Genomic DNA, 22,609 nt, shown 5'->3' with positions numbered 1-22,609 from the left:
TAGACCACTTACTACAGTAAAAGCTTATCAGCTCAGTTAACAAAATGAGAAGCTGTGTTTTCTGAGCCACAATGAACAAATGTACTTAATTGATGTTCTTTAATTCTGTGTGCCTGGGAAGTTATTTTAAATTGATAATCAGAGGGGGTTAAAATAGGGACTAAGTCATGGAAACAGTGGCAACATTTCATAAATGAAGTCTACTCTGGGCTTGAAAATTGGGAATAGCTGTAGGCTTCAAGGCATTGCCTTTTAATTTACTTCTTTTTGTTACATAAAATTTAATTTGCTGCCTGTGTGCCTCATTCCAACTATTATTAGAAAATTGTCCTTAAACTTCTAAAAAGTAATATATATAAAGGCTCTTTGCAGGCTCAGATACTGAACCTCAGCAAAGAGAATAGGAAAGTTCAATGCACTGGAATTGAAGTCATCCTGCCATTGAGAGGGAAATAATTTAGCAAAACCAGATTAAATCTCTCCCAGTAAAATGGCAGTTTTATATACATGCCTCCCCATTTTCTGGGAGTTAAACTGTATAATAAAAACCATTAAAGTGAGGCCATAGTACAATATTGCATTTTCAGGATTATTCCGAGCTTTCCTTAAGTTTTTTTTTTTTTTCCTTTGTTGCATGAAATTAAATTGATTGCCTGAGATATTATTAAAATGTCTCTTAGTGTCCTTCACGGTCAGTCTTCCTTGATAAGAACTTTGTTTTGCCTTCTAAGACTTTCTCCAATTATAGTGTCCTATAGATGGTGTCATGGGCATTTAAGCTTAATTAACTTATTGTAGCACCAGTCTATTATTCCTCTTTCCTCAATTTGCCTTTTCCACATTATATTATTATCTGTTCACTTGATCTCATTAAAATTGCCCCTTGTATAGTCACTTTTGGCGATTTGCTTTTGCTATATTTTCCAGATGAATCGAGTTAGAAAGAATCAGACTTTTCTTTTTCTGCTGCAGCCTGTGTGTGTTAGCACTTAAGTGGGAGGGTGTGGGTGGTTGAGTTTGGCTGCCAGGGCTGGAGAGGCCAATGTGAGCTGCACATTGATTGCCAGGGTCACATAGGTTCAATGGCTCTAGAAGCAATTTCTCATTTAAAACTGACTTGCCTGATGTGTCGGTGGATTCTTCTGCTCTTTCAGGTGATCACAGACCTGGAGGAGCAGCTCAACCAGCTGACCGAGGACAACGCCGAGCTTAACAACCAAAATTTCTACTTGTCCAAACAACTCGATGAGGCTTCTGGCGCCAATGACGAGATAGTACAGCTACGAAGTGAAGTGGACCATCTCCGCCGTGAGATCACGGAGAGAGAGATGCAGCTCACCAGCCAGAAGCAGGTAAGGGCGGCACACAGTGTCAGAGGCCCCTGCAGATTTTACAGTGAGGACCTGGTGCATCTCTCCCAAGGATTCCAAGCCGACCTTGTCCTTTGAGTGGGCTCTTGTTCATAATCATGTCTGGGTTTTGAGGGCTTAGGGGTTTCAAAAACTGGCTTTTAAAAGTGTGTCATTCTTCTCCCTGGGAGGCTACTGGGAGCCACTTGGCTGTTACGCACAGTCTCTTCCCCTGACCTTGCTTTGGGTTCTGCCTATTAGATGGTGGCAGGAATGGTCCCTCATCCACTCTTGGCCAGCCCCCTCAGCCTGTAGAAGAAAAAGATAGATTGTATTTCAGACTTGTGCTTTTCTGAAACTAATCTGACATAAGTAACATCCAGGAAATCCTCGTTTGATACAAGGCACAACTCAGTGGTACTGATTTGCAGACGATGGAGGCGCTGAAGACCACTTGCACAATGCTGGAAGAGCAGGTCATGGACTTGGAGGCCCTGAACGATGAGCTGCTGGAGAAGGAGCGCCAGTGGGAGGCGTGGAGGAGCGTCCTCGGCGATGAGAAGTCCCAGTTTGAGTGTCGGGTTCGAGAGTTACAGAGGATGCTGGACACGGAGAAACAGAGCAGGTGGGGCTTCCCATCAGTAGAAAGCCAGGGACAGTGACAGCAGCAGGGCCACCTGGGAGTGAGGGGCAGGAGACCCACTGTCTGGGCTTGTCCATTCTCCATTCTCAGCCACGGCATCTCGATGGTTTGGGCCAGCCGACCCTGACCCCGTGTCTGCACAACAGAATCATAGCCATCCTTCAAACCCTCGCGAATATTACCTTTGAAGCCTACCTTCCCGTGATACTCTGAACCCCTGAAGGAGGATAAGCTGTGCACAGAAATGCCTGTCATTCAGTTGGGTCTCTCAGACTCATTTCGGTATTTCCCACATTCACTTGACCACAGTAGATTTCAACTAAATGTGTTGGGTGTTTAATCTATGCTGAGTCAATTAAACTAGAACAGACTGGAGGCAGAAGATGAGAACCCTTACATCTTAAGAAAAGCTGGTTGAAATTTCCCCCTTTTGGATGTCCTCCCATTCAGGGTGTTTGCTGATGGGGGAGGCTGCTGCTTGAAGACCTCCTGTTCTGCTTCCCTCTGAATCTGTGTGCCCCCCAAGTCCTTATGATACATTCTGGTGGTTTTCATACAGACCCCCTCCTTCCCACTCTAAAGTCTACCTCCACTGTGGCTGTTTCTAGAGTCCTTCAGAGATAATTTTGTGGGTCAAGAAATACACAACTGCATATGGATGGTGTAGTTATGGGCTGTGCTCAGGAAAACATTTCATGTATGTGTTCAGGGGTACTTATGAAAGACCTTGGCTTTTCTTTTTCCTTTCCCCCCTTGTTTTGGTGTTATGTGGGATACTGAGAAGAGTAAATTACAGTTCTTCATTCTTATCGTCAAGGGGCTAAGAATCTAGCAGAGATTATGCATTTGAATATTTATTACCTAAAACAAAGAGGGAGGTGTCGTGTGCCAAGACAGAAGTGCATTTATGCTTTGGATACAGAGCAAGGAGAGTTTAGTTGTGGGAGGAGAAATTAGTAAAGGTGTCATGTAGGATGTGGCCTTTGAGTTTATCCTTGAGGCCAGGAAATATTTGGGTTTGCAAGGCAGGGAAAGAGGGCATCGCCAGTGGGAAGGTTGTGCAAGTCCAGGTGTGGAAGGAGCAAGGCACAGGACCTAAACGGGGAAAGGGAAGCAGTTTTTCTAGTTGGCTTCTTCTAGCTTTTCTATTCTCTAACTTTATTTACAGATATATTCATGAGATTCAAGCTCCAGTTTCTTGATGAGCACCCAAAACGCTCATTTCATGTGCTTTAAGGAGAAGGAAAGGAAATTGCTCACATGGCATTCCCACGGTCCTCTGTCCCCTGTGGTCCCAGGGGTACCTCATTCCATTTCCCTCCCACAGGAGACTGTGATAGTCTCGACACATCCTATTTAGCCCAGCTGCACTTGGAAAACTGAGCATTCACAGGAACCTTACCTATTAGGAGTATTTTTACCCAATGCCTAAAGTGGGTCACGTCTTCACTCTGTAAGTGGTCAGACAGCAAGACATAATTTGGAACTAGGACTCATAGTTGGGCATCTCTCCGGCTGCAGGCTGTTTGGTTGCTTACTGGGAGTAGAGGCCAATTTCCTTTCTCTAGGTGGGCAATGGTGGGCTTCTGACAGTGGGCCTGTGTTTTCCTGGCAGGGCAAGAGCTGATCAGCGGATCACCGAGTCACGCCAGGTGGTAGAGCTGGCAGTGAAGGAACACAAGGCCGAGATTCTTGCTCTGCAGCAGGCTCTCAAAGAACAGAAGCTAAAAGCTGAGAGCCTCTCTGACAAGGTCAGCACCATCTCTTCTGCCTCTGAGGAACACCTTCTCACTTCCTTCTTTTAGAAGGCATGTTTGATACAAATTCAAATGCAATCCACAGTCAACACATTTCACAGACATGCATTTCCTCAGCACAAACCAGTCACATGGTTGTGCTTCACAACGGGACATCCTTGATTGGCAATAATAGTGCGTGTGTGTAGGGAGTAGGGTGTGTGAACTGGGTTTTCACAGTCAGTCAGTGACTTTTTAACTGAGTCTCTGAGGTCTGAATTTTGATCTAAGTTCACAATTCTCTCATTTTCTGGCACTCGATTTCTGGAAGGCTTTGTGGATTTAATGTTGAGCATCCTTGGGACATGCTTGGTGGCAAAGACAAGTGCTCATTCCATTGCTGCAATACCAGGCAGCTCAGCCTCTGCATGTACGGAGTCCAGGGACGCGAGAGGGTCTGAGGGCAGTGCAAGTCCTCAGTATCATGCTGGAAACACACGTGTCTGTCTGGGTGGCATTCCATATTATATTTACAAAGTGCTGTACCAGTGTTTTGGTGACTTTATCTAATAGTCTTGAAAGAGATTTAGAATAGGTGCTTCAATGTTGTAGATAACAAAAATGAAGATCAGAGAAATTTCATGTATATATACATACACACACTGACTCCCACAAATATACAGGTCTCACACAAAACACACACATAAAGTAATAATCTGAATTTTTGTAAATCTTTGTTATTCAAGGATTATAAAGGTAATTATTTGGGGTCATTGTGGAAGAGAGAGAAACCACAGAAAAGTAAAGGGAAAAATGACTGGTAATCCATCACCACTGTAATATTGGTGAATTTATTTGTAGTCTTTTCTTTGTGTGGTATGTTTATGAGTATACACACACACATGAATTTATAAATTCAAGTTCTTATTATATAAACAGCTTTACATCTTTTTTTTTAAGGCATCATATAACTAGGGGCTTTTCCTGAGTTAATTGAATATTTTTTGAGCATGTAGTTCTAAAAACGTCAATTGCACAGAAGTACCTATTTTAATCATTCCATTTGTGCTGCAAATTTGAGCTTCTTCCAACTTTTTGCCATTATAAATAACACTGTGATGAACATACGTCTTTCTGGGCATCCACAATTGTTGTTTTTTTTTTTTTTGCAGGAATTTCTTATAAATGAAATGATTAGATTCAAGGCTAGAGCTTGCCACTCAGGAATACCCCTGAGTTTCTTGGTACTGGCTTACTCTTTTTTTCTTACCATGAGGAAAATAAATGTATTAGAGATAAATGAACCCTTTTGTGTTGAACTTGAAGAATATTTTTTTCTGTTTGGCTGTTCTTAAAGTGTTCCATAGCAAAGTGCTACCCATCCTTTAAGACTCCAGACATTCTGATGCCATCTTTTCTTGATGACTGGCAATCCAGGATGAATTTCTCCTCTCCCTTCCTCTCATCAAAATTACCATGTGACAAAGCAGTCATTTCTGTGTATACATCTAGTTATGGGTCACCCTTAGCCTTTGTGACTTAATGTAAGGTTCTTGAGAGAGCCTGTCCACCCTTTCATCTCCGAAGCCCCTGACACTCTGCTGGCAAGTAGTAAGCATTTCAACTTATGATTATTTAATTAAAGTCAGCCAAAGCTATCATCCTTTTAGAACTCGTCACAGCTATTTATGTGACCCTTCCTTTAGAAGTAATCCGTTCTCACAGAATAACCTGTATAAGGCTTATCTATGACACAGACTTTTGTGGTATACTTTTGAAAGCAGTATTTATATTCTGACCATTAGAACTTGATTATTATTTACACGTGAAGGTTTGTGGATATTTGCAGAAGTTGTGAGCATCTAACATTCCTTAATGTGGTATCATGGCCAATCTTTCCAAATGTCCAGCTCAATGACCTGGAGAAGAAACATGCCATGCTTGAAATGAATGCCCGAAGTTTACAGCAGAAACTGGAGACTGAACGAGAGCTCAAACAAAGGCTCCTAGAAGAGGTGAGTGTAGAACACCTGGTAAGCAGAGCCAGGTGGAATTTCCAAGGTGAAAATTTGTTGTGTTCAGGTGGTCAGATCCAAATCAGATGTTCAGATTTTGAAGTTGGAATTTTCGAGGAAGAGTAGGTGGTCACTTAATACTTTCTTGAAGGTATTAAATGTGTTAAAAGAATGTGTCCTAAGGGCCAGAGGGTCTTTTTGTCATTTGTGTCCTGCATGGTGGCTTACAACTATCAAGCATGTGTGAGTATGTGCCAAGTGGGAGTTTATTAAATATAAAGGTGAATGAATCTTGAGTTTAAATTGTTCTTTAGAGTCAATAACCAAAGTGTATTAGGTTTTCGGCTGATAGACCATCCATGCAAATTAGCCTCGTGCACAGGGCAGCAACTCGGTCAGATTACGCTCAGGACCAAGTTTCACAAAGACTTTTGAACATTCAGTTGATTCAATTTAAAGGAAAATCATACCTTGCTTTTGAGTCATAAAATAAAAAGCTCAAATTGATCTCTTAAACCACCCTTATGTTATTGCCTGTACCTTTTAACAGAATTCTGAAAATCTCTATTTAAATTGATGACTACTTCCTACTTCCAGCCAAAGCCCTATATGGTGAATCACTAATGATTCGGCTTTGTTCATTAGAATTAACTAACCAAGACAAGTGCACTTTATAAAGATATTTAAAGAGAAGCTGCACTCCAAGAGTGTTCTGTTTAACCCATAGTGAACCTGACTGTTCAGCTAACCCCATCACCTATTCTGGTTAATTGAGGTTTTGCTGTATGATAACCATAGCTCCCAAGGGGCTCTGCTGATAGAAATAATCTTGCTGTGCTGTTCAGTTTGACAAGTGTGGTGAAAATTTGGCAGTGAGTATGAAATGTTTTATTGAATGATACTTCAAAAAATATGGGTGGGAGTTTGGGAGAGTTCAGGAGATGGATGGTGGTGATGGTAATACAACAATAAATGTACTTACTGCCATTGAACTGTACACTTAAAAGTGGTTACAGTGGTCAATTTTATGTATATTTTACCACAATGACAATTTTGAAACAAATTAATTTTATATATATAGGTGGGAAGTTCACCAAAGGCAGCACTAAACACTGTAATAGAAATTAAAAAATCTACCTGGTGGTCAAGTAGAGAATTATGGAATTATGGTCTCTTATCTGGAATGAATAGGCAGTTTCCCTACTGTAAGCACATGTTGGAGACAGAAAGACAGAAATAGCCAATGATCCCACCTGTCCTATTTTCCTTTCCAAGGAAGGAGAGTTGGCCTTGACAGCTCAGTCCTTTGGTCCAAGGTTACATGGTGAGTCAGTGGCAAGGCTGGGAATAGAACACTGGAACCCTGATTCAGTCTCATTTCCCAGCTCATGAGAACATTTCCAGTTTCCCTGTCTATACCTCGCAGATAGATTTTTGAGCACAGACATCTGGCTGACAGTGAATTTGAAGCAAATTTCACTGACGGCTGAAACCATTATGAAACAAAGAATTATCTTGAGTGGCTAGGATTCTTAGCTGTAGTGTGCGCTTTATAAGCATGTGACCAAGGGCTTAACTTAGGTGTCCTCTTCCTTAGGTACAGAAACTCATAGATGGTGCTCTGAGTTGGAGAGAGTTTTTCTGTGTCATGTAGTCCAATTTCCTAGCACCTGCACCACTGTTACCTTTATCCCTGCCCCTGGCAGATTTTACTAATGGATCTTTCTCCCAAATCTTTCCTCTTGGGCCTGAAATGGCCTCAGAAGCTTTTTTGATGTGGTACTTTGCAACCACTATCAGTCTATTGGAAGAAATGCCAGAGAAGAAAATCCATTTGCTAATCCTGGTCAAATTAATGTCCTGTCCAAGATAGAGAATCCATTCTCCAGTATCTCTAACAGGTGGGCCTTGTTGAACCTCAGCCTAAATACAGTGCTTTTGGATATCCCAACCCATTTTTTTTTCCAGCAACTCTAATTCTTAGGAAGTTCTATCTTATTTTGAACTAAAGCCTACAACTTCCAACCATTGGTTCTATTGTGTTGAAGCATTTGAAAATAGAGAGCAGTCTGATATTTCCAACTAAAATAGATTAATATGGATTAATAATCATATTATTTGATTAATAGTTACAGTAACATTTAATTAACACTTATTATGTGCCAGGTGCCTTTCTGAATACTCTAAATGACGTAACTCACAGCCTTTGTGGCAATTCTGTGGAAGAACTACTTTTATTTTCTGCATAACAGTCTATTAGATATCTCAGTAGCTCTCCCACTCCCAGTTGCCTTTTCTTTTGTATTTCAAGTCCCTCCAAGTTTGGGTTGTCTTTTCTGGTAGATTTATCTTCCCAAAGAGTTTCTAGAAGTCCATGTGGCCCAAACAGCATGGAATACAACAGGATCTCTCCACCTCCATTCTGGGCTCTGTAAACCTCTGCCAATGACCCAGACTCTTTGAGTAGCTTTATCACACTATTGACACCCATTGACCTGGGTTGTTTTTTTTTTAAACATTATTATGTTTTGTATTTTTTCAGCTGGTGTTTTAAAAATCCCATCCTGTCAGACTTTCTCCTGTTCATTTTGATTCACCCTTCCAGCCACCAGGGTCGTCGCGCCCTGGTTCTGTCAGTCAGCCCCTTCGTGCTTCTTCCCAGTCTCCTGTCACCCTTGTAAAATTGTTTGACAGATCTGAGCACACAGCTAAAGCCTTCCTTTCAATCTAACCTGATCTGTGAATAGCCTCCATGTGTCTTTCTCTGGGAAGAAGGTAAATAGTTTTGAAAACATTCCATTGAGTACAAGTATCACTGTTACTTACTTTTTTATTATAGTAAATAAGCAGCCTATTTCTTGAAAAGCTAAGGGACAGTTGATGTGTTTATTCTAGAAAAATATTTTGGGCCTTGCTGTCACCAAACAGATTCTTGTCCCCAGAACTTGCTTCTCTGCTTCCTGCCTAGTAATTAATGTTGTCCTAAAATAGGGGGAAGATACTAAAGAGGGTAATTTGTGGAAGAAATCACTCATGCTGCAAGGGACTTGATAGCTCCCTTTAAAAAGTTAGCTGTTTTCTTGCTTTCCTTTTTTCCTGTGTTTAGGAGGTTCTGTGGATTGAAATAGAAATTCCAGGTTGGCACATAGGGCTGGTGATTGCTTGTTAATAGTAGTGTCTCTTGCTTTATGGCAGACTGATAAGTGAGAGGCTGGTGGAGTAAGCTGGCAGGGGAAAGGCAGACGGGGAAGTGGGAGGAGAGGACCAGAGCTGGCTGGAGGGAAGAAAGGCCAGAGGAGATGGAGAGTACTCAGACTCCCCAAGCATCTACGGTGTGTGGGCACGGTATTTGGGGAGGTATTGCACCACTTTCAGATGAAGACACTGAGGCTCCAAGAGGCAGTGTGAGTCCCCCAGGGTCATATGACTGACATGTGCTCCAGTCAGGACTTATATCGGGGTCTTGAATGTTCCAAAGTCCTAGTTCGTTCCACTCCATGATGATGCCTCAAAGAATCAGTCACCTCTCAAGAGGAAGGACACATGAGGAGTAGAAATGGACAGAAAAACAAAGACATAGGTGGAGGGAAGGAACGTGAAGGTAGAGAGGGTCGGCAAACTCCGAGGTCATCGGTTGCTCTCCGCCTGCTGGGGTTTGCCACTGCCTGTTGGACCTCTCCCACGGTGATGTTTATTGCTCTTTGTTAACTCAGTCCGTGAGTCTGTGGAGTACCTAGGCTCCCCAGGAAGGGAGTATTTGGGCCACACCAAGTGTGGTTAGGCTATAACCCAGGGGTTGGATGAAATCAAGCAGCATCTTGTCAGGAGAGCCACTTTCTCCTGCTTTTTAGAGATAGAAGCATTTTAGGGGAAAGAGTCAAATAATCAGTATCTTACAGCCTGCTCTATTTTCTAGTTGACTTCCATTTTAAACATTGGAGAAGGATATCCAGCACAAAACTGTTTCTGATATACTAAATTGAATTTTTTCCCTGGGTTTACTGACACTGGGACTGCATTCAGGACCTTCTTCGTTCCTCCCCGCACTGCACAAGTATCACCTACTACAACTGTGGCTATTTGCGTACTCACCCTGATGAGGTGCTCTTTAAGGTAGAGGTGATATGATTGCCCTTTGCATATTCCACACTGCCTGAACCAAGTGATTTCTTCTGACAGCAACTGAGATCTTAAGAACAAAAAATAAGGACAAATTGGAACATATTTGTCATTGGCAGTAAGATGTACCACCTTAGATGTCAACTCGGATGGCCTGTTCTCTTAAGCACCAAAATATCCTTAATTGCAACTCTGATTGGGAAGGCAGACCCACCCGCCCAAACTTCATGCTGCAGTGGGGATCCAGTAACTTGCTGGCCCTCAGGGATTTCTGCGCAAATGCTTTTTAACTGTGTGCATCAGTTTGGAAGAGAAGATAACTGGTAATTCTCGAGTGAGATGATTTCAAAACCAAGTTTTTGGTGCCATGCCTGAAATTGGTTTGGTAAACAAAACAATGGGGTAACAAGTTGTATTGTGTGTGGTATTGAGTCTGTCTCCACCCTTTCTCCCTGTTAGCAAGCCAAATTACAGCAGCAGATGGACCTGCAGAAGAATCATATTTTCCGTCTGACTCAAGGGCTGCAAGAAGCTCTAGATCGGGCTGATCTGCTGAAGACAGAAAGGAGTGATCTTGAATATCAGCTAGAAAACATTCAGGTGAGAACCTGCAAAGGGAACTTACTTAAAAATTGTCTGTGAAGGCACAGCATGGTGGCTAAAAGCCATCTAGTAAAATGATCAGTATATATGTTGTGTACTATTGCGTATTTCCCCAATATTTCATAATGAAAATTTTCATTCAGAGAAGTTGGAGAATTCCTATAACAATCATGCCCCAGATTCAAATATTAACCACTTGCGATTTTTACTGTTACACATATCTGTTCATCCAACAGTTCACTTTTTTTTTTGCTATAAGAAATAAACTAAACTAAGTAAATAAACACTGACCTAGTGTTGTTTGTGTTGAGTTTTCAGATGCCAGTATCCTAACTACTTTATGTTTAATTTTCTTAAAGTACCAAATTTAAAAGTATACTTCTTTTGGTTCTGAGATTATTTTTGTCTTCATGAATTTTAGGTTCTCTATTCTCATGAGAAGGTGAAAATGGAAGGTACTATCTCTCAACAAACCAAACTCATTGATTTTCTGCAAGCGAAAATGGACCAACCTGCTAAAAAGAAAAAGGTGGGTCAAAGTGTTTGAAAAGTGGGCAGTTGGCAGTGTCGCTTGATTATTTGATCCCGCGACCACTTCTGAGATAATCATAGGAACACCATAGAAAATGAAGTGCACATTTTCTTACTTTATATCGGGTTGAAAAATAGGTTTTGAGGTCATCAGAATAGCCCTTACAGAGAGAGCACATCATGATCATGATCAAGTCTAACAAACCACTTTGTGTTGCTGGCCTTTAAAATTCTAGCATCTGTCTCTGTGAAGAGAGTGATTTTTTTTCCCCCCTAAGCAGCTGGGGTGGGCATGTTAGCAGAGAGAAAGGCCAGCCTGTCAGACTTCAGAAGGGTTCTTAGCTCACTTGTACAGGATTTCAGAGGAATTAGCAGGTCACAAGTAGGGGATTCTAGAGAGATTATAGGTCACATGTACGGAATTAAGAAAGAGGGGTTCTAAGGTCATGTTCATGGGACTCTAGAGGGCTTAACAGTCATCTGTAAGGGACAGTTAACAGTCGTCTGTAAAGGACAGTAGAAGGGCTCTCTCAGGTCATGTGTATGGCACTCCAGAAAAGACTAGAAATCATCTGGCTCAGTCCTTTTGCCTGTGACCTGCCTGAGGTGCCTGACTAAGTAGCTGCCTTCCCCCCAGTACTACTCCATCCCTTTGTTGGAACAGACAAATGAAAAACTATGACAAAAATAAAAACAAAACTGGATAGGGATGTCTGTAGAGGCACACGGGAACATTTTTTGTAGCCCAACATTCACGTCCCTAAACCACTGAGGCTCTTTTGCTAGGTTTAGCCTGGTGGTCTCAATTCAGAAAGGTCTGGAAGGAGCTTCCAGTTCCTTCCAAAGGCCGTTGCACACCAGAGTAGCAGTGGCAGTGGTTTTACAGGGATGACCTCCGATGGCATGAAATACCTAGGAATGGGCTGTAGTGGGCAGTGGGTCTCAATGTTCCAGAAGCTTCTTTTCTGTGAGGGGATGAGAGCAACCCTCTACTAAGTGGTGGCTGCAGGGGAAGGATTTTCTTGCATACATGTGACTGTTTGTTTGTGTTACGCTTATGATATTTAATCTTTTTTGTTTTAGCAGCGGACTGTTATCTGATTATGTCACTTGATGTAGTTAGGGTATTTCCACTTACTTTTGGTGTTGATTAATTTTCTTTCTCACTCGCATTATTCCATGTCTTATTTTTTTTCTGCATGCACGGTATGTGTTTCCATTTGCATTATTTTGTATAAGCCCCTTGTTCTTGACATTATTTTAGTATTCAGTTTTTTTGCTTCCTTTTAAAAAACACCCATCTCTGTGTCCCATAACTAAGCATCATGTGACAAATTCAAGGCAAGAGTGATTTCTGAACCATCTCTTCTGACTCCATCCTCCACTTCCATTTTTTGAGGGTAAAGACTCAGGAAATGGCTCTCCTTGGGAATGCTAAAGGAAGAGGTGGTGGCAATGCAAGCATCTTTAACACTCTTGGTGAAAACTTCCACACCCCTATTTTTTTTCCAGCCGGCTGGAATTGGCTGTGGCTCAGTCTCCCCTTTTCCCCCTTCACATGCCATTTTTACTAAATCCACTTACAGTGAGTATGTTTCTGGCTTTTGTGGCTTGCTCCTCCCAAGTCAGAGTCCTTTAGCTAGTTTAAAGTGCCAGTTTCCAGGAGTTAGGAGATATCTCTGTTTCCATTGCTAGGGTTTATTTAGTCGACGGAAAGAGGACCCTGCTTTGCCCACACAGGTTCCTCTGCAGTACAATGAGCTGAAGGTGGCTCTGGAGAAGGAGAAAGCTCGCTGTGCAGAGCTAGAGGAAGCCCTTCAGAAGACCCGCATCGAGCTCCGGTCTGCCAGGGAGGAAGGTAGGGGCTCTCTCTACGCAAAGGGCTATGGCAAAGGCAGAGGCCAGTCTCAAGGAGATCAGTCATACCAGTTCAGCATCTGTATTGATGGCCCATAAGCTTTCAGTCCGCACATCCCGGGTCTGAAGAACTCACAGAATCCTGGGCATTGCCAGTTTGGCATGATGCATGGCCTTTTGGTCTCAGATCCGTGAAAGACAGCCCAGAGGCAGTCTGCTTGGTCTGGGCTTCTGGTGACCCAGCTAACTGAAAGGCGTTGGACTGGTCTCTCTCCAGCTGCCCACCGGAAGGCCACAGACCACCCGCACCCATCTACGCCAGCCACAGCGAGGCAGCAGATCGCCATGTCCGCCATTGTGCGGTCCCCCGAGCACCAGCCCAGTGCCATGAGCCTGCTGGCCCCGCCATCCAGCCGCAGAAAGGAGTCTTCAACTCCAGAGGGTATGTTCTCAAGGGCCCATTGGAGCTGTGTTGATGTTTTCTTTAATTGATAAGAAATGCAGACTTATGGTAAAAATGACAAGTAATAATACCAAGGGATAGAGAATGAGAAGTAGTCTTCAGCCCTCTCTGCAGTCCCAGTTCCCTTATCCAGAATCAATCATTGTGTTCTTCCAATACATGTAACTGCATGTCAATATTGTTCTTCTCTCTTATCTTATATAATAATTGTTCATCTCTCTTATCTCTCTTATCTTATGTAATAATATTTAAAGAGTATGAGAAAATAAGCATACTTTTCTTAGCCCTTTTCTGTTATACATATCATAGCACACTACATTATATCTGCAAAACGCCTTTCTCCTTTTGGTTGAATGTTATCTTGGAGTGTTTCTTAATACATGTGGGTCAGCCCCACCCTTCAAAGGGCTAATAGTATTTGTTGGTATAAGTATATGACTCACCTATTAAGCCAGACCCCTGCTGTGGCACATTTAAGGGTATTTCTGATTCCTCATTACCAAGAACACCCTGTAGTAAACATCCTGCACCTCTGCGGGCTTTAGGGCTGCAGGATAAGTTCTTGACAAATGAATCCATGAGTCAAAGATTATTCGCGTTTTGAGTGTTGGTAGTTTGTGCCAATTTATAGCCCTGCCAACAGTGTAAGGAGATTTCTTTGTGGCCTCAAAAGTACTCTGTTCACCTGGAGATGTAAAGGACTTAAAAAAACAAAACAAAACACCAAAGAAGGTAATTTGTAAAGTCTTAGGGAGAGTGGAGCACAGCTGCGGTTTAGTGTTACGCTGTCACAGTCAGGCCTACTTTCATTGTAAACCTTGACGGCGTTCCATTGTGGTGGTGGGTTTTCCTCACTGATGATGTCGTCTTGGTTCCCAGGTTGACATAAGGCTTTGAATCAAAGAGCTTTACTCTTAAGGTTCTCAAAACGGTGGCGGTCACGCAGAGGTACAAATCATTTCTGGCCATGGTGTCCCTTCTGCAGAGAGCAAGTGCCTGAGTGGTTCATGATACTCCGGACACCTGTCTCATGTGTGTTGCACATTGACAGTTTTAAAGTGCATCCATGCTGTTTATTCCTTACAACTTTGATAAAGGAAAGGGGGTGATGTTATATCGAGAACCCAATTTGGATTCAGAAAATTTGGATCCTGAGCTTTTCTACTGAAAGCTGCCTCTAATTAGTCAGGTCACCTTTGAGAGGGAGCCTATGAAATGGGAAAAAAATTCTTGTTAATTTGGACAGACTGGAATATAAATGTAAAAATCGGTTCTTTGAGGCTTAAAAGTTGTGTTTTTAACAGAGGGAGGTTATTTATGAAAGAACTGTATGTGAAGAAAGAATGCTTCAGTTGGTTTATGTAATAATCAGTGATTTTTGCCCATTTTTCAGTTGGGCTACTTGTGTTTTATTATTGAGCTGTAGTAGTTCTTTATATATTGTGGCTGTAAGTCCCTTGTCAGAGATATGAATTGGAAATATTTTTCCCTTTCTTTGGGCTGTCTTTTTGCTTTCTTGATGGTATCATTTGCAGTACATGATGATCTTCTAAAAATATTCCTTCAGAATTCAGTCGACGTCTTAAGGAGCGCATGCACCACAATATTCCTCACCGATTTAACGTAGGACTGAACATGCGAGCCACAAAGTGTGCTGTTTGTCTGGATACTGTGCACTTTGGACGCCAGGCATCCAAATGTCTAGGTAAGAGCTGCGGTTGTGCATTTGCAGCAGGCATTTGCATGTCTCTGCCTAAAAAAAAATCTATCTGATGGAGGTGGATTTTCTTTTAAATTCCTCATCATATCGTGCATTCATTTTCAAGCTTTTAGTTTCAGTAGGAGGACGCTATTTTTCCCCTGTTAAAGGAACTTATAAATGTTTTCAGCTCATGTCTCCAATTCCCTGTGCAGAATGCCTTAGGCTTTGCTAATTTCCAGCCCCTTTTTGTCACGCTGGTCTCTCTACCTTTGGGCAGTATGCTGACTTCACCTGAACGGTGCAGATGGGTCCTTTATATACCTGTTTGTGGCAGTCTTGGGAGAAGCCAGGAAAATTGGGTCAGGAGAGCTTGGTTCTCTTGTTTCCTCTCTGTCAGGGCCTGGCTCCTGGGAAAGCCTAGGGATTAACCGGGTGACAGGGCCAGGCTGACGGGGCCTGCCCGGCGGTTGGCTGGAAGAGGAAAGGGATGGTCCAGGCAGGATCAGCCAGGTGTGTTTTCAGGTTCACTGCTTCTTCCTAGAATGTCAGGTGATGTGTCATCCCAAGTGCTCCACGTGCTTGCCAGCTACCTGTGGCCTGCCAGCTGAATATGCCACGCACTTCACTGAGGCCTTCTGCCGTGACAAAATGAACTCCCCAGGTCTCCAGACCAAGGAGCCCAGCAGTGGCTTGCACCTGGAAGGGTGGATGAAGGTGCCCAGGTATGATTGCAGGTGACTTGGCTGGGGCTATGAGGGGGGCAGAATATGCTACCCCAAAACATGCCACTTTGGAATGAGGATTATTTTGAGCCCAAACCACTTAAAAAACAGCAGATGTAAGAGGGATGCTCTGACCTCCCCTTTCTCTTCCTGGAAGTAGGAGCTGCCCTCCCTATCCTGGGAGGACCAAAACATGCTTATCACCAGATATACAGGGAATCAAGGCTTGCAGAGAGAAACCTGTACAAACAGACGTTGTTAAAGGGACTCTGATCTTCCATTAGCCTCCCCAAACATTTTAGTTACTTTTTTTCAATTACAGCTGACCCCTGGACAACATGAGGATTAGGGGCACCAACCCCCGATGCAGTTGGAATCCACTTATAACTTTTGACTTCCCCCAAATTTAAGTAGTAATAGCCTACTATTGACTGGAAGTCTTACCAATAACATAAACAGTTGATTAACACATATTTTCTGTTATACATATTATATGATGTAGTCTTACAATAAAGTAAGCTCGATAAAATGTTTTATCAGATTGTCACAAATCTCTGAAAGAATTTTCCAATATATTTATTGGAAAAAAATCTGTGTGTAAGTGCAGTTCAAACCCATATTGTTCAAGGGTCAACTGTATACCCTTTGTTCAACCTAGTGTACAAGCCCTTGGGTCTGTCCACTTTTTTGGGTTTTTATTTTCTTGTGGAAACTTCCATGTACATGTAAAATAAAAACTATGCTTTTTTCTGTTCATCTGTCTAATATCACTTAAATTTCTAGGCCAGACAGTGAACATAGATTAGAGGAAGTTCCCCAACTTCAATGATATGGCCACAAGCCGCTTCCATTCCTGATGTCTCTAGGGAAGTGTCTTTACTAGGATTCCCTCTTGACCCCACATCTTGCTCCTGCCTGATCCTTCTGAATTCAAACGGTTTCTCTCTTCAATTTCTATCTTCCCAGGAATAACAAACGAGGACAGCAAGGCTGGGACAGGAAGTACATTGTCCTGGAGGGATCGAAAGTCCTCATTTATGACAGTGAAGCCAGAGAAGGTAAATTAATAATTCAGGGGGAATTTCATTGCACGTGGTTGGCCCAGGTCTCCCAGTCTTGGCGTGAAGGCTTTGTTTTTTGGACTGCATTGCAAGCCTTCTATGATTTTCCATTTTTGAAGATTAAAAACCAAATGGCTTCACTAAAGGTTATTGGAACGATACTCACGTCTATAGGTCTCCCCTCTGAAGAACCTGCAGGGTGCTGCCCTGAAGATTCTACCTGCTAATTCACCTTCAGAGAACTTCCGCCTCAGTCAACTAACCCATAAATCCGCATCGTCCTCAGCAATTTGACTGTGCTACTCATCTGACACACTTTATTTTTTTTTATCTTCCCTCTCCGCCTTCTCTGCACACCTCTTCCCCTCCTCCTCTGTTCTCGTGTGCCTCTCTTTCCACGCATACCCTCTCTCTCGCCCTCTCTGTCTCCTCTCTTTTTCTCTCTTCTCCCCTTGTTCTTGTTCCTGTTCTTTTGTTTTTTTCTTTCTGCGCTTCCTCTTTGCACCAAGCTGGACAGAGGCCGGTGGAAGAATTTGAGCTGTGCCTTCCCGATGGGGATGTATCTATTCATGGCGCCGTTGGTGCTTCTGAACTTGCAAATACAGCCAAAGCAGGTAAGGAGACGCAGGAGATCCTCGGCCTGGAGTGGCCGGGCTGCATGGGTCAGCAGGGGCCGGGGGGGCAGGTGGAGGATCACCTGCCAGGGAAGCCCAGCTCCTTGGCGTCCCCGTCTGAGCAGTGACTGGGACTCTGTGGCCCAGCAGGATCTCTGACTCCTCCGGGCCATCCCTCCCTGCGGAGTGAGGGGCATCCACACCCAACCCTGTGCCCTCCGTCCCATCTCCTAGATGTCCCTTACGTACTGAAGATGGAATCTCACCCGCACACCACCTGCTGGCCCGGGAGAACTCTCTACTTGCTGGCTCCCAGCTTCCCCGACAAACAGCGCTGGGTCACCGCCTTAGAATCAGTTGTCGCAGGTGGGAGAGTTTCTAGGGAAAAAGCAGAAGCCGATGCTGTGAGTATGAAGAAGGGCGCTGGAGTGTGTCCGTGGAGCGGGTGACTGGGGGGCTTGTCAGTGGAGTGGCGGGCGTCCTGTGGCTGCTGTGACTTCCTGAGGTTGGGCTCCCCCTCGGGGGTGATGACTTGAGACTGTCCCAACCGGGAGCCCCGTGGAGATGGAGACACAGGCTCTGGGGTGGCTTGTCTGGCACCACAGACCCTCTCTCCCAAGCCCTGTAGATGGGGGAGGCAGCGCCCTTAGCCAGCTTTTGGGGCGGCTGATCTCGGTTATGACAGCAGAGCAGCCAGGTGCTGATAAGACAACATTCTCTCCTATTTACTCTGATGAATATTTGGTTTGAAGCCTTGAGTTGCAAGCACTTTGGCCCTGAAGCAGCACGAAAGGCTGCCAACAGCCACGTCAGCTGCAGGGGGGCTTTTGTGACCTTCCCAATTGCTTCTACACGATTTGCTCTTCTGTGGGCAGGTCTGAAATCCTACTTAACCTAAAGATGTTAGAAATGTAGGTGTGCCTTGATTGGCATCACTCCTTCTAGAAAGTTCCAGAATATAAACAAGGCTCATTGGCATTTATCTAACAAAGACCAAACAGCTCTTTTCAAACACCTAGCTCTTGGTAAACACTGGGTATTTGCAATCAGGAAATTCTTAACTGTGAGCCTCCTGGTAGGAGCTTGGCTCACTGGGCAGACCTGTTTTAATGACCTGTTTCACTGTTACACGTGTGAGCCTTTTACTGAAATACACGTTGATGTGTGTACAATAGGGCCGTGCCTGTATTTCCTACGAGCTTCTGTCTGCATGGGTTCAGGTAAAGAGATTCCAAAGCTTGTGGGTATGCTGCTGACGCTGCGCTTTGCACTTTTGCTGCAGCCTGGAGGGGAAGGAGCCCCCATGTGGCTTATTAACCCTTGGCAGGTGAATTCTCTTTAGCTGCAGCTTATTTCCTACCATAGACTCTCTCTCTCCGTCCACTACACTAGTTTGTTTCTGTGTCCAAGCTATGTTATAACGCAGGTGCTAATTAACCACCACCTCAGAGATCCCAGGAACGTTCACATCCTGCCTTTTGAGCTCAGGTCAAAAAGCAGGGTGAGCCAAGAGCAGATGTGTGTTTTCTGAGCATTTTCAGGAGTAGCTTGCATTTCTTCCTGCCACTGACCTTTTCTTTTTCTTTGCTTTCGTCTCTCTGGATGGTTTGGTCACGAACAGCTCAACCTCACCATGTCATCTTTTCTCTCTTCTTTTTTCCTTTAACATGTGAAAAGAAATTGCTTGGAAACTCCCTGTTGAAACTGGAAGGTGATGACCGTCTAGACATGAACTGCACACTGCCCTTCAGCGACCAGGTAATGGTGTTGTTTGGATCCCGTCAGTTGGCATCTGGCCATAGCCACATGCAGTCGAGAAAGCATGGGCAGGGCTGGCTTTGTTGTTCTTACTGTTGGCATTGCTGTGGCGATGTGATTATGCTTACGTCTGCCTTTGGACTTCTGCCCTTGCAGGTGGTGTTGGTGGGCACAGAGGAAGGGCTGTACGCACTGAATGTCTTGAAAAACTCCCTCACCCATGTCCCAGGAATTGGAGCCGTCTTCCAAATTTATATCATCAAGGATCTAGAGAAGCTCCTCATGATAGCAGGTGGTAGGCCAAGGACATGGCGCTTTTTCTGCACTTTTGAAGAAACTGTTTGAAAGCCAAATGTCATGCTTGTGAAACTCAAAGCCCCACCCACCCCCCTGCCCCTCTTGTGGCAGCTTGGAGCAGAAGCGGCTCTTTCCTGTGTCCCTGTTAGTGCCCAAGCTGATGACTCTCTCTGCTCAGATTACGTTCCCTTGGTATCCATTTGAGCACAGTCTGCTAAGGTCACCTCACCAAAGAACATCTCAACATTAAGAGCAGTAAGCCTCAAAGACTCATTAACGTCAGAGCCTTCAATGCCAACGTCACAGTTACACTGACACCACCGTGAACCACAGTGACACTGACACCACCGTGAGCCATGGCCTTCTGAGACCGGCCCACTTGGTTAGATGTCGCCTCTTAACTTCTGTGTGAGCTCAGAGACCCCCTTGTCTAGACTCACCACTTGTGAACATTTTGTTATATTTTTTTCATTCTTCCTATACACACGCATGTGCACATGTGCGCGTGCATGACACACACACACACTCCTTTTGAGCCACTGGAGAGTCAGCTGACCTGCAATCCTAACTTCTTCAGCATTATCACCTGAGAACAAGGGCACTCTCTCATATAATCGTCAAAAAAAGTTTTTCTCTCTTTTTAATGGCAGTACTATCTTTTTAAAGGGTAAACAATAATTTGTTGGATCATTGTTCAAAACATCCACAGTTAGTTCTTGTTGCAGACAGGGTTGGATGGATCCAGGAGCTGGAAGTAACAGTCAGGAACTGGCCTTGGTCTCTCAGCTCTAATCCTTTGCTTTCTTGCTCTGTTTATTTCTCCTTGCTGGTCTTCCTTCCTCTCCTCCCCCACTTCCTTCTTGACTTTATTCTTTAGAGCAATTTTAAGTTCACAGCAAAATCGAGCAGAAGGCACAGAGAGTTCCCATACACCCCTGCCCACTCACGCACAGCCTCTCCCACTATCAACGTCTCCCACCAGAGGTGGGCATTTGTTAAAATCCTGAACCTACCGTGACACGCCATTATCACCCAGAGTCCACGATTTACATTCAGGTTCACTATTGGTGATGATGTACGTTCTATGTCTTTGGTAAATGTTTAATGACATGCACCCAGTATTACAGTTTCAGAGAGAATAGTTTCGTGTGGTAGTTTTTGAATTCAGGAAATTTAACCTTTGTTTTAATACAATTTTCTGATATACTGCCCATAGTCAGGTTTTACATGGGGATCCAATAATGTTCTTTATAGTATTTTCCCCAATTCCTGATCCAGTCCCAAATCATGCTTTGCATTTACTCCTGTCTCAGTAGTGTCCTTTAGTCTGGGAAGGATCCTCAGCCTTTCTCTTGTCTTCCATGACATTGACACATTGGAACCGTCTAAGCCTGCTGTTTTATAAAACGTCCCCTTGTTCCTGACACCTTTGTTCTCTGTTTTGGTGGAGGGTGTGTTTGAGGTACAGTTCACATTCCCTAATTTTGTCTACAGAACTTTTTACTCTCCCAGAATCTTGACGAAGAGGCCAAATGTTTTCACTTTAGATCTAAAACATAAACTGTTTACAGGAATCTGTGGGCAACTCAGTCCCTTGTCTTGGTCTTGCATAGCTTTTGTTTGTGAACAGAACTAGAGCTGCCTTCCTGTGTCCACTTCCCAGTCTCACACTGACCATGAAGCTGTTCCTTTTCACCTCAGGAGAAGAGCGGGCCCTGTGTCTTATAGACGTGAAGAAAGTGAAACAGTCTTTAGCACAGTCTCACCTTCCTGCCCAGCCAGACATCTCGCCTAGTGTTTTCGAAGCTGTCAAGGGCTGCCACTTGTTCGCCGCTGGCAAGGTAAGCTCTCCTCGGGGCCTCAGCTTGTGGAATGTTCTTGAAACTGGCAGTGACCCTCTTCCTACAGAGCTTATTGATTTAACCTTGAAAACTATATAGGCTCACACTGGGTTAAATTTCTGTTATTTCCTTTAGGCATGTGAAATAATTTGTATAGGCCATGAAATTTGTATAGGCTTTGAATATAAAGGGAATGTCAGAGAGAAAAATGAGAATAAAATGAACAGAACTGAAAGAACGATCCTGATTTTTTAAATTTTTTGGTATCATTAATCTACAGTTAAGTGAGCCACATTATGGTTACTAGACTCCCCCCATCATCAAGTCCCCACCACATACCCCATTGCAGTCACTGTCCATCAGCATAGTAAGATGCAATAGAATCACTACTAGTCTTCTCCGTGTTGTACAGCCCTCCCTGTGCCTGCCACCCTACATTATGTCTGCTAATCGTAATGCCCCTTTTTCCCCCTTATCCCTCCCTTCCCACCCACCCTCCCAGTCCTTTTCCCTTTGGTAACCGTTAGTCCATTCTTGGGTTCTGTGAGTCTGCTGCTGTTTTGTTCCTTCAGTTTTTTTTCTTTGTTCTTATACTGCACATACGAGTGAAAACATTAGATACTTGTCTTTTTCCGCCTGGTTTATTTCACTGAGCATAATACCCTCTAGCTCCATCCATGTTGTTGCAAATGGTAGGATTTGTTTTCTTCTTATAGCTGAGTAATATTCCATTGTGTATATGTTCCACATCTTCTTTATCCATTCATCTACTGATGGACACTTAGGTTGCTTCCATTTCTTGGCTATTGTAAATAGTGCTGCGATAAACATAGGGGTGCATATGTCTTTTTGAAACTGGGCTCCTGCATTCTTAGGGTAAATTCCTAGGAGTGGAATTCCTGGGTCAAATGGTATTTCTATTTTGAGTTTTTTGAGGAACCTCCATACTGCTTTCCACATGGTTGAACTAGTTTTCATTCCCACAAGCAGTGTAGGAGGGTTCCTCTTTCTCCACATCCTCGCCAGCATTTGTTGGTGTTTGTTTTTTGGATGGTGGCGATCCTTACTGGTGTGAGGTGATTTCTCATTGTGGTTTTAATTTGCATTTCTCTGATGATTAGTGATGTGGAGCATCTTTTCATGTGCCTGTCGGCCATCTGAATTTCTTCTTTAGAGAAGTGTCTGTTCAGCTCCTCTGCCCATTTTTTAATTGGATTATTTGCTTTTTGTTTATTGAGGTGCATGAGCTCTATATATTTTGGATGTCAACCCTTTATCGGATCTGTCATTTATGAATA

General features: G+C 43.5%; 1 protein-coding gene across 11 annotated transcripts in view; it reads left to right on the top strand.

The window, feature by feature from the left end:
• Positions 1–22,609, top strand: part of CIT (citron rho-interacting serine/threonine kinase) — a 151,192-nt gene that overhangs the window by 110,948 nt on the left and 17,635 nt on the right. For 3 of the 11 annotated variants that reach the window (XM_073223900.1, XM_073223894.1, XM_073223893.1), the window contains 17 exons: positions 1,155–1,352; positions 1,754–1,974; positions 3,608–3,743; positions 5,639–5,743; positions 10,322–10,462; positions 10,887–10,994; positions 12,692–12,854; positions 13,131–13,295; positions 14,884–15,021; positions 15,560–15,740; positions 16,707–16,798; positions 17,311–17,415; positions 17,650–17,819; positions 18,591–18,635; positions 19,093–19,173; positions 19,330–19,465; positions 21,172–21,311. In XM_073223900.1, the coding sequence (XP_073080001.1) occupies positions 1,155–1,352; positions 1,754–1,974; positions 3,608–3,743; positions 5,639–5,743; positions 10,322–10,462; positions 10,887–10,994; positions 12,692–12,854; positions 13,131–13,295; positions 14,884–15,021; positions 15,560–15,740; positions 16,707–16,798; positions 17,311–17,415; positions 17,650–17,819; positions 18,591–18,635; positions 19,093–19,173; positions 19,330–19,465; positions 21,172–21,311 (2,325 nt within the window). The remainder of the gene's footprint in view (positions 1–1,154; positions 1,353–1,753; positions 1,975–3,607; positions 3,744–5,638; positions 5,744–10,321; positions 10,463–10,886; positions 10,995–12,691; positions 12,855–13,130; positions 13,296–14,883; positions 15,022–15,559; positions 15,741–16,706; positions 16,799–17,310; positions 17,416–17,649; positions 17,820–18,590; positions 18,636–19,092; positions 19,174–19,329; positions 19,466–21,171; positions 21,312–22,609) is intronic. The other 8 variants (XM_073223895.1, XM_073223903.1, XM_073223901.1 and 5 more) reach the window with 5 other exon arrangements.

The sequence above is a fragment of the Manis javanica genome, chromosome 15, assembly GCF_040802235.1.
Source record: "Manis javanica isolate MJ-LG chromosome 15, MJ_LKY, whole genome shotgun sequence".
In the NCBI taxonomy this organism is placed as follows: Eukaryota; Metazoa; Chordata; class Mammalia; order Pholidota; family Manidae; genus Manis; species Manis javanica.
Note: the sequence above shows the minus strand (reverse complement) of the source record. Positions and strands in the feature narration are given on the sequence as shown.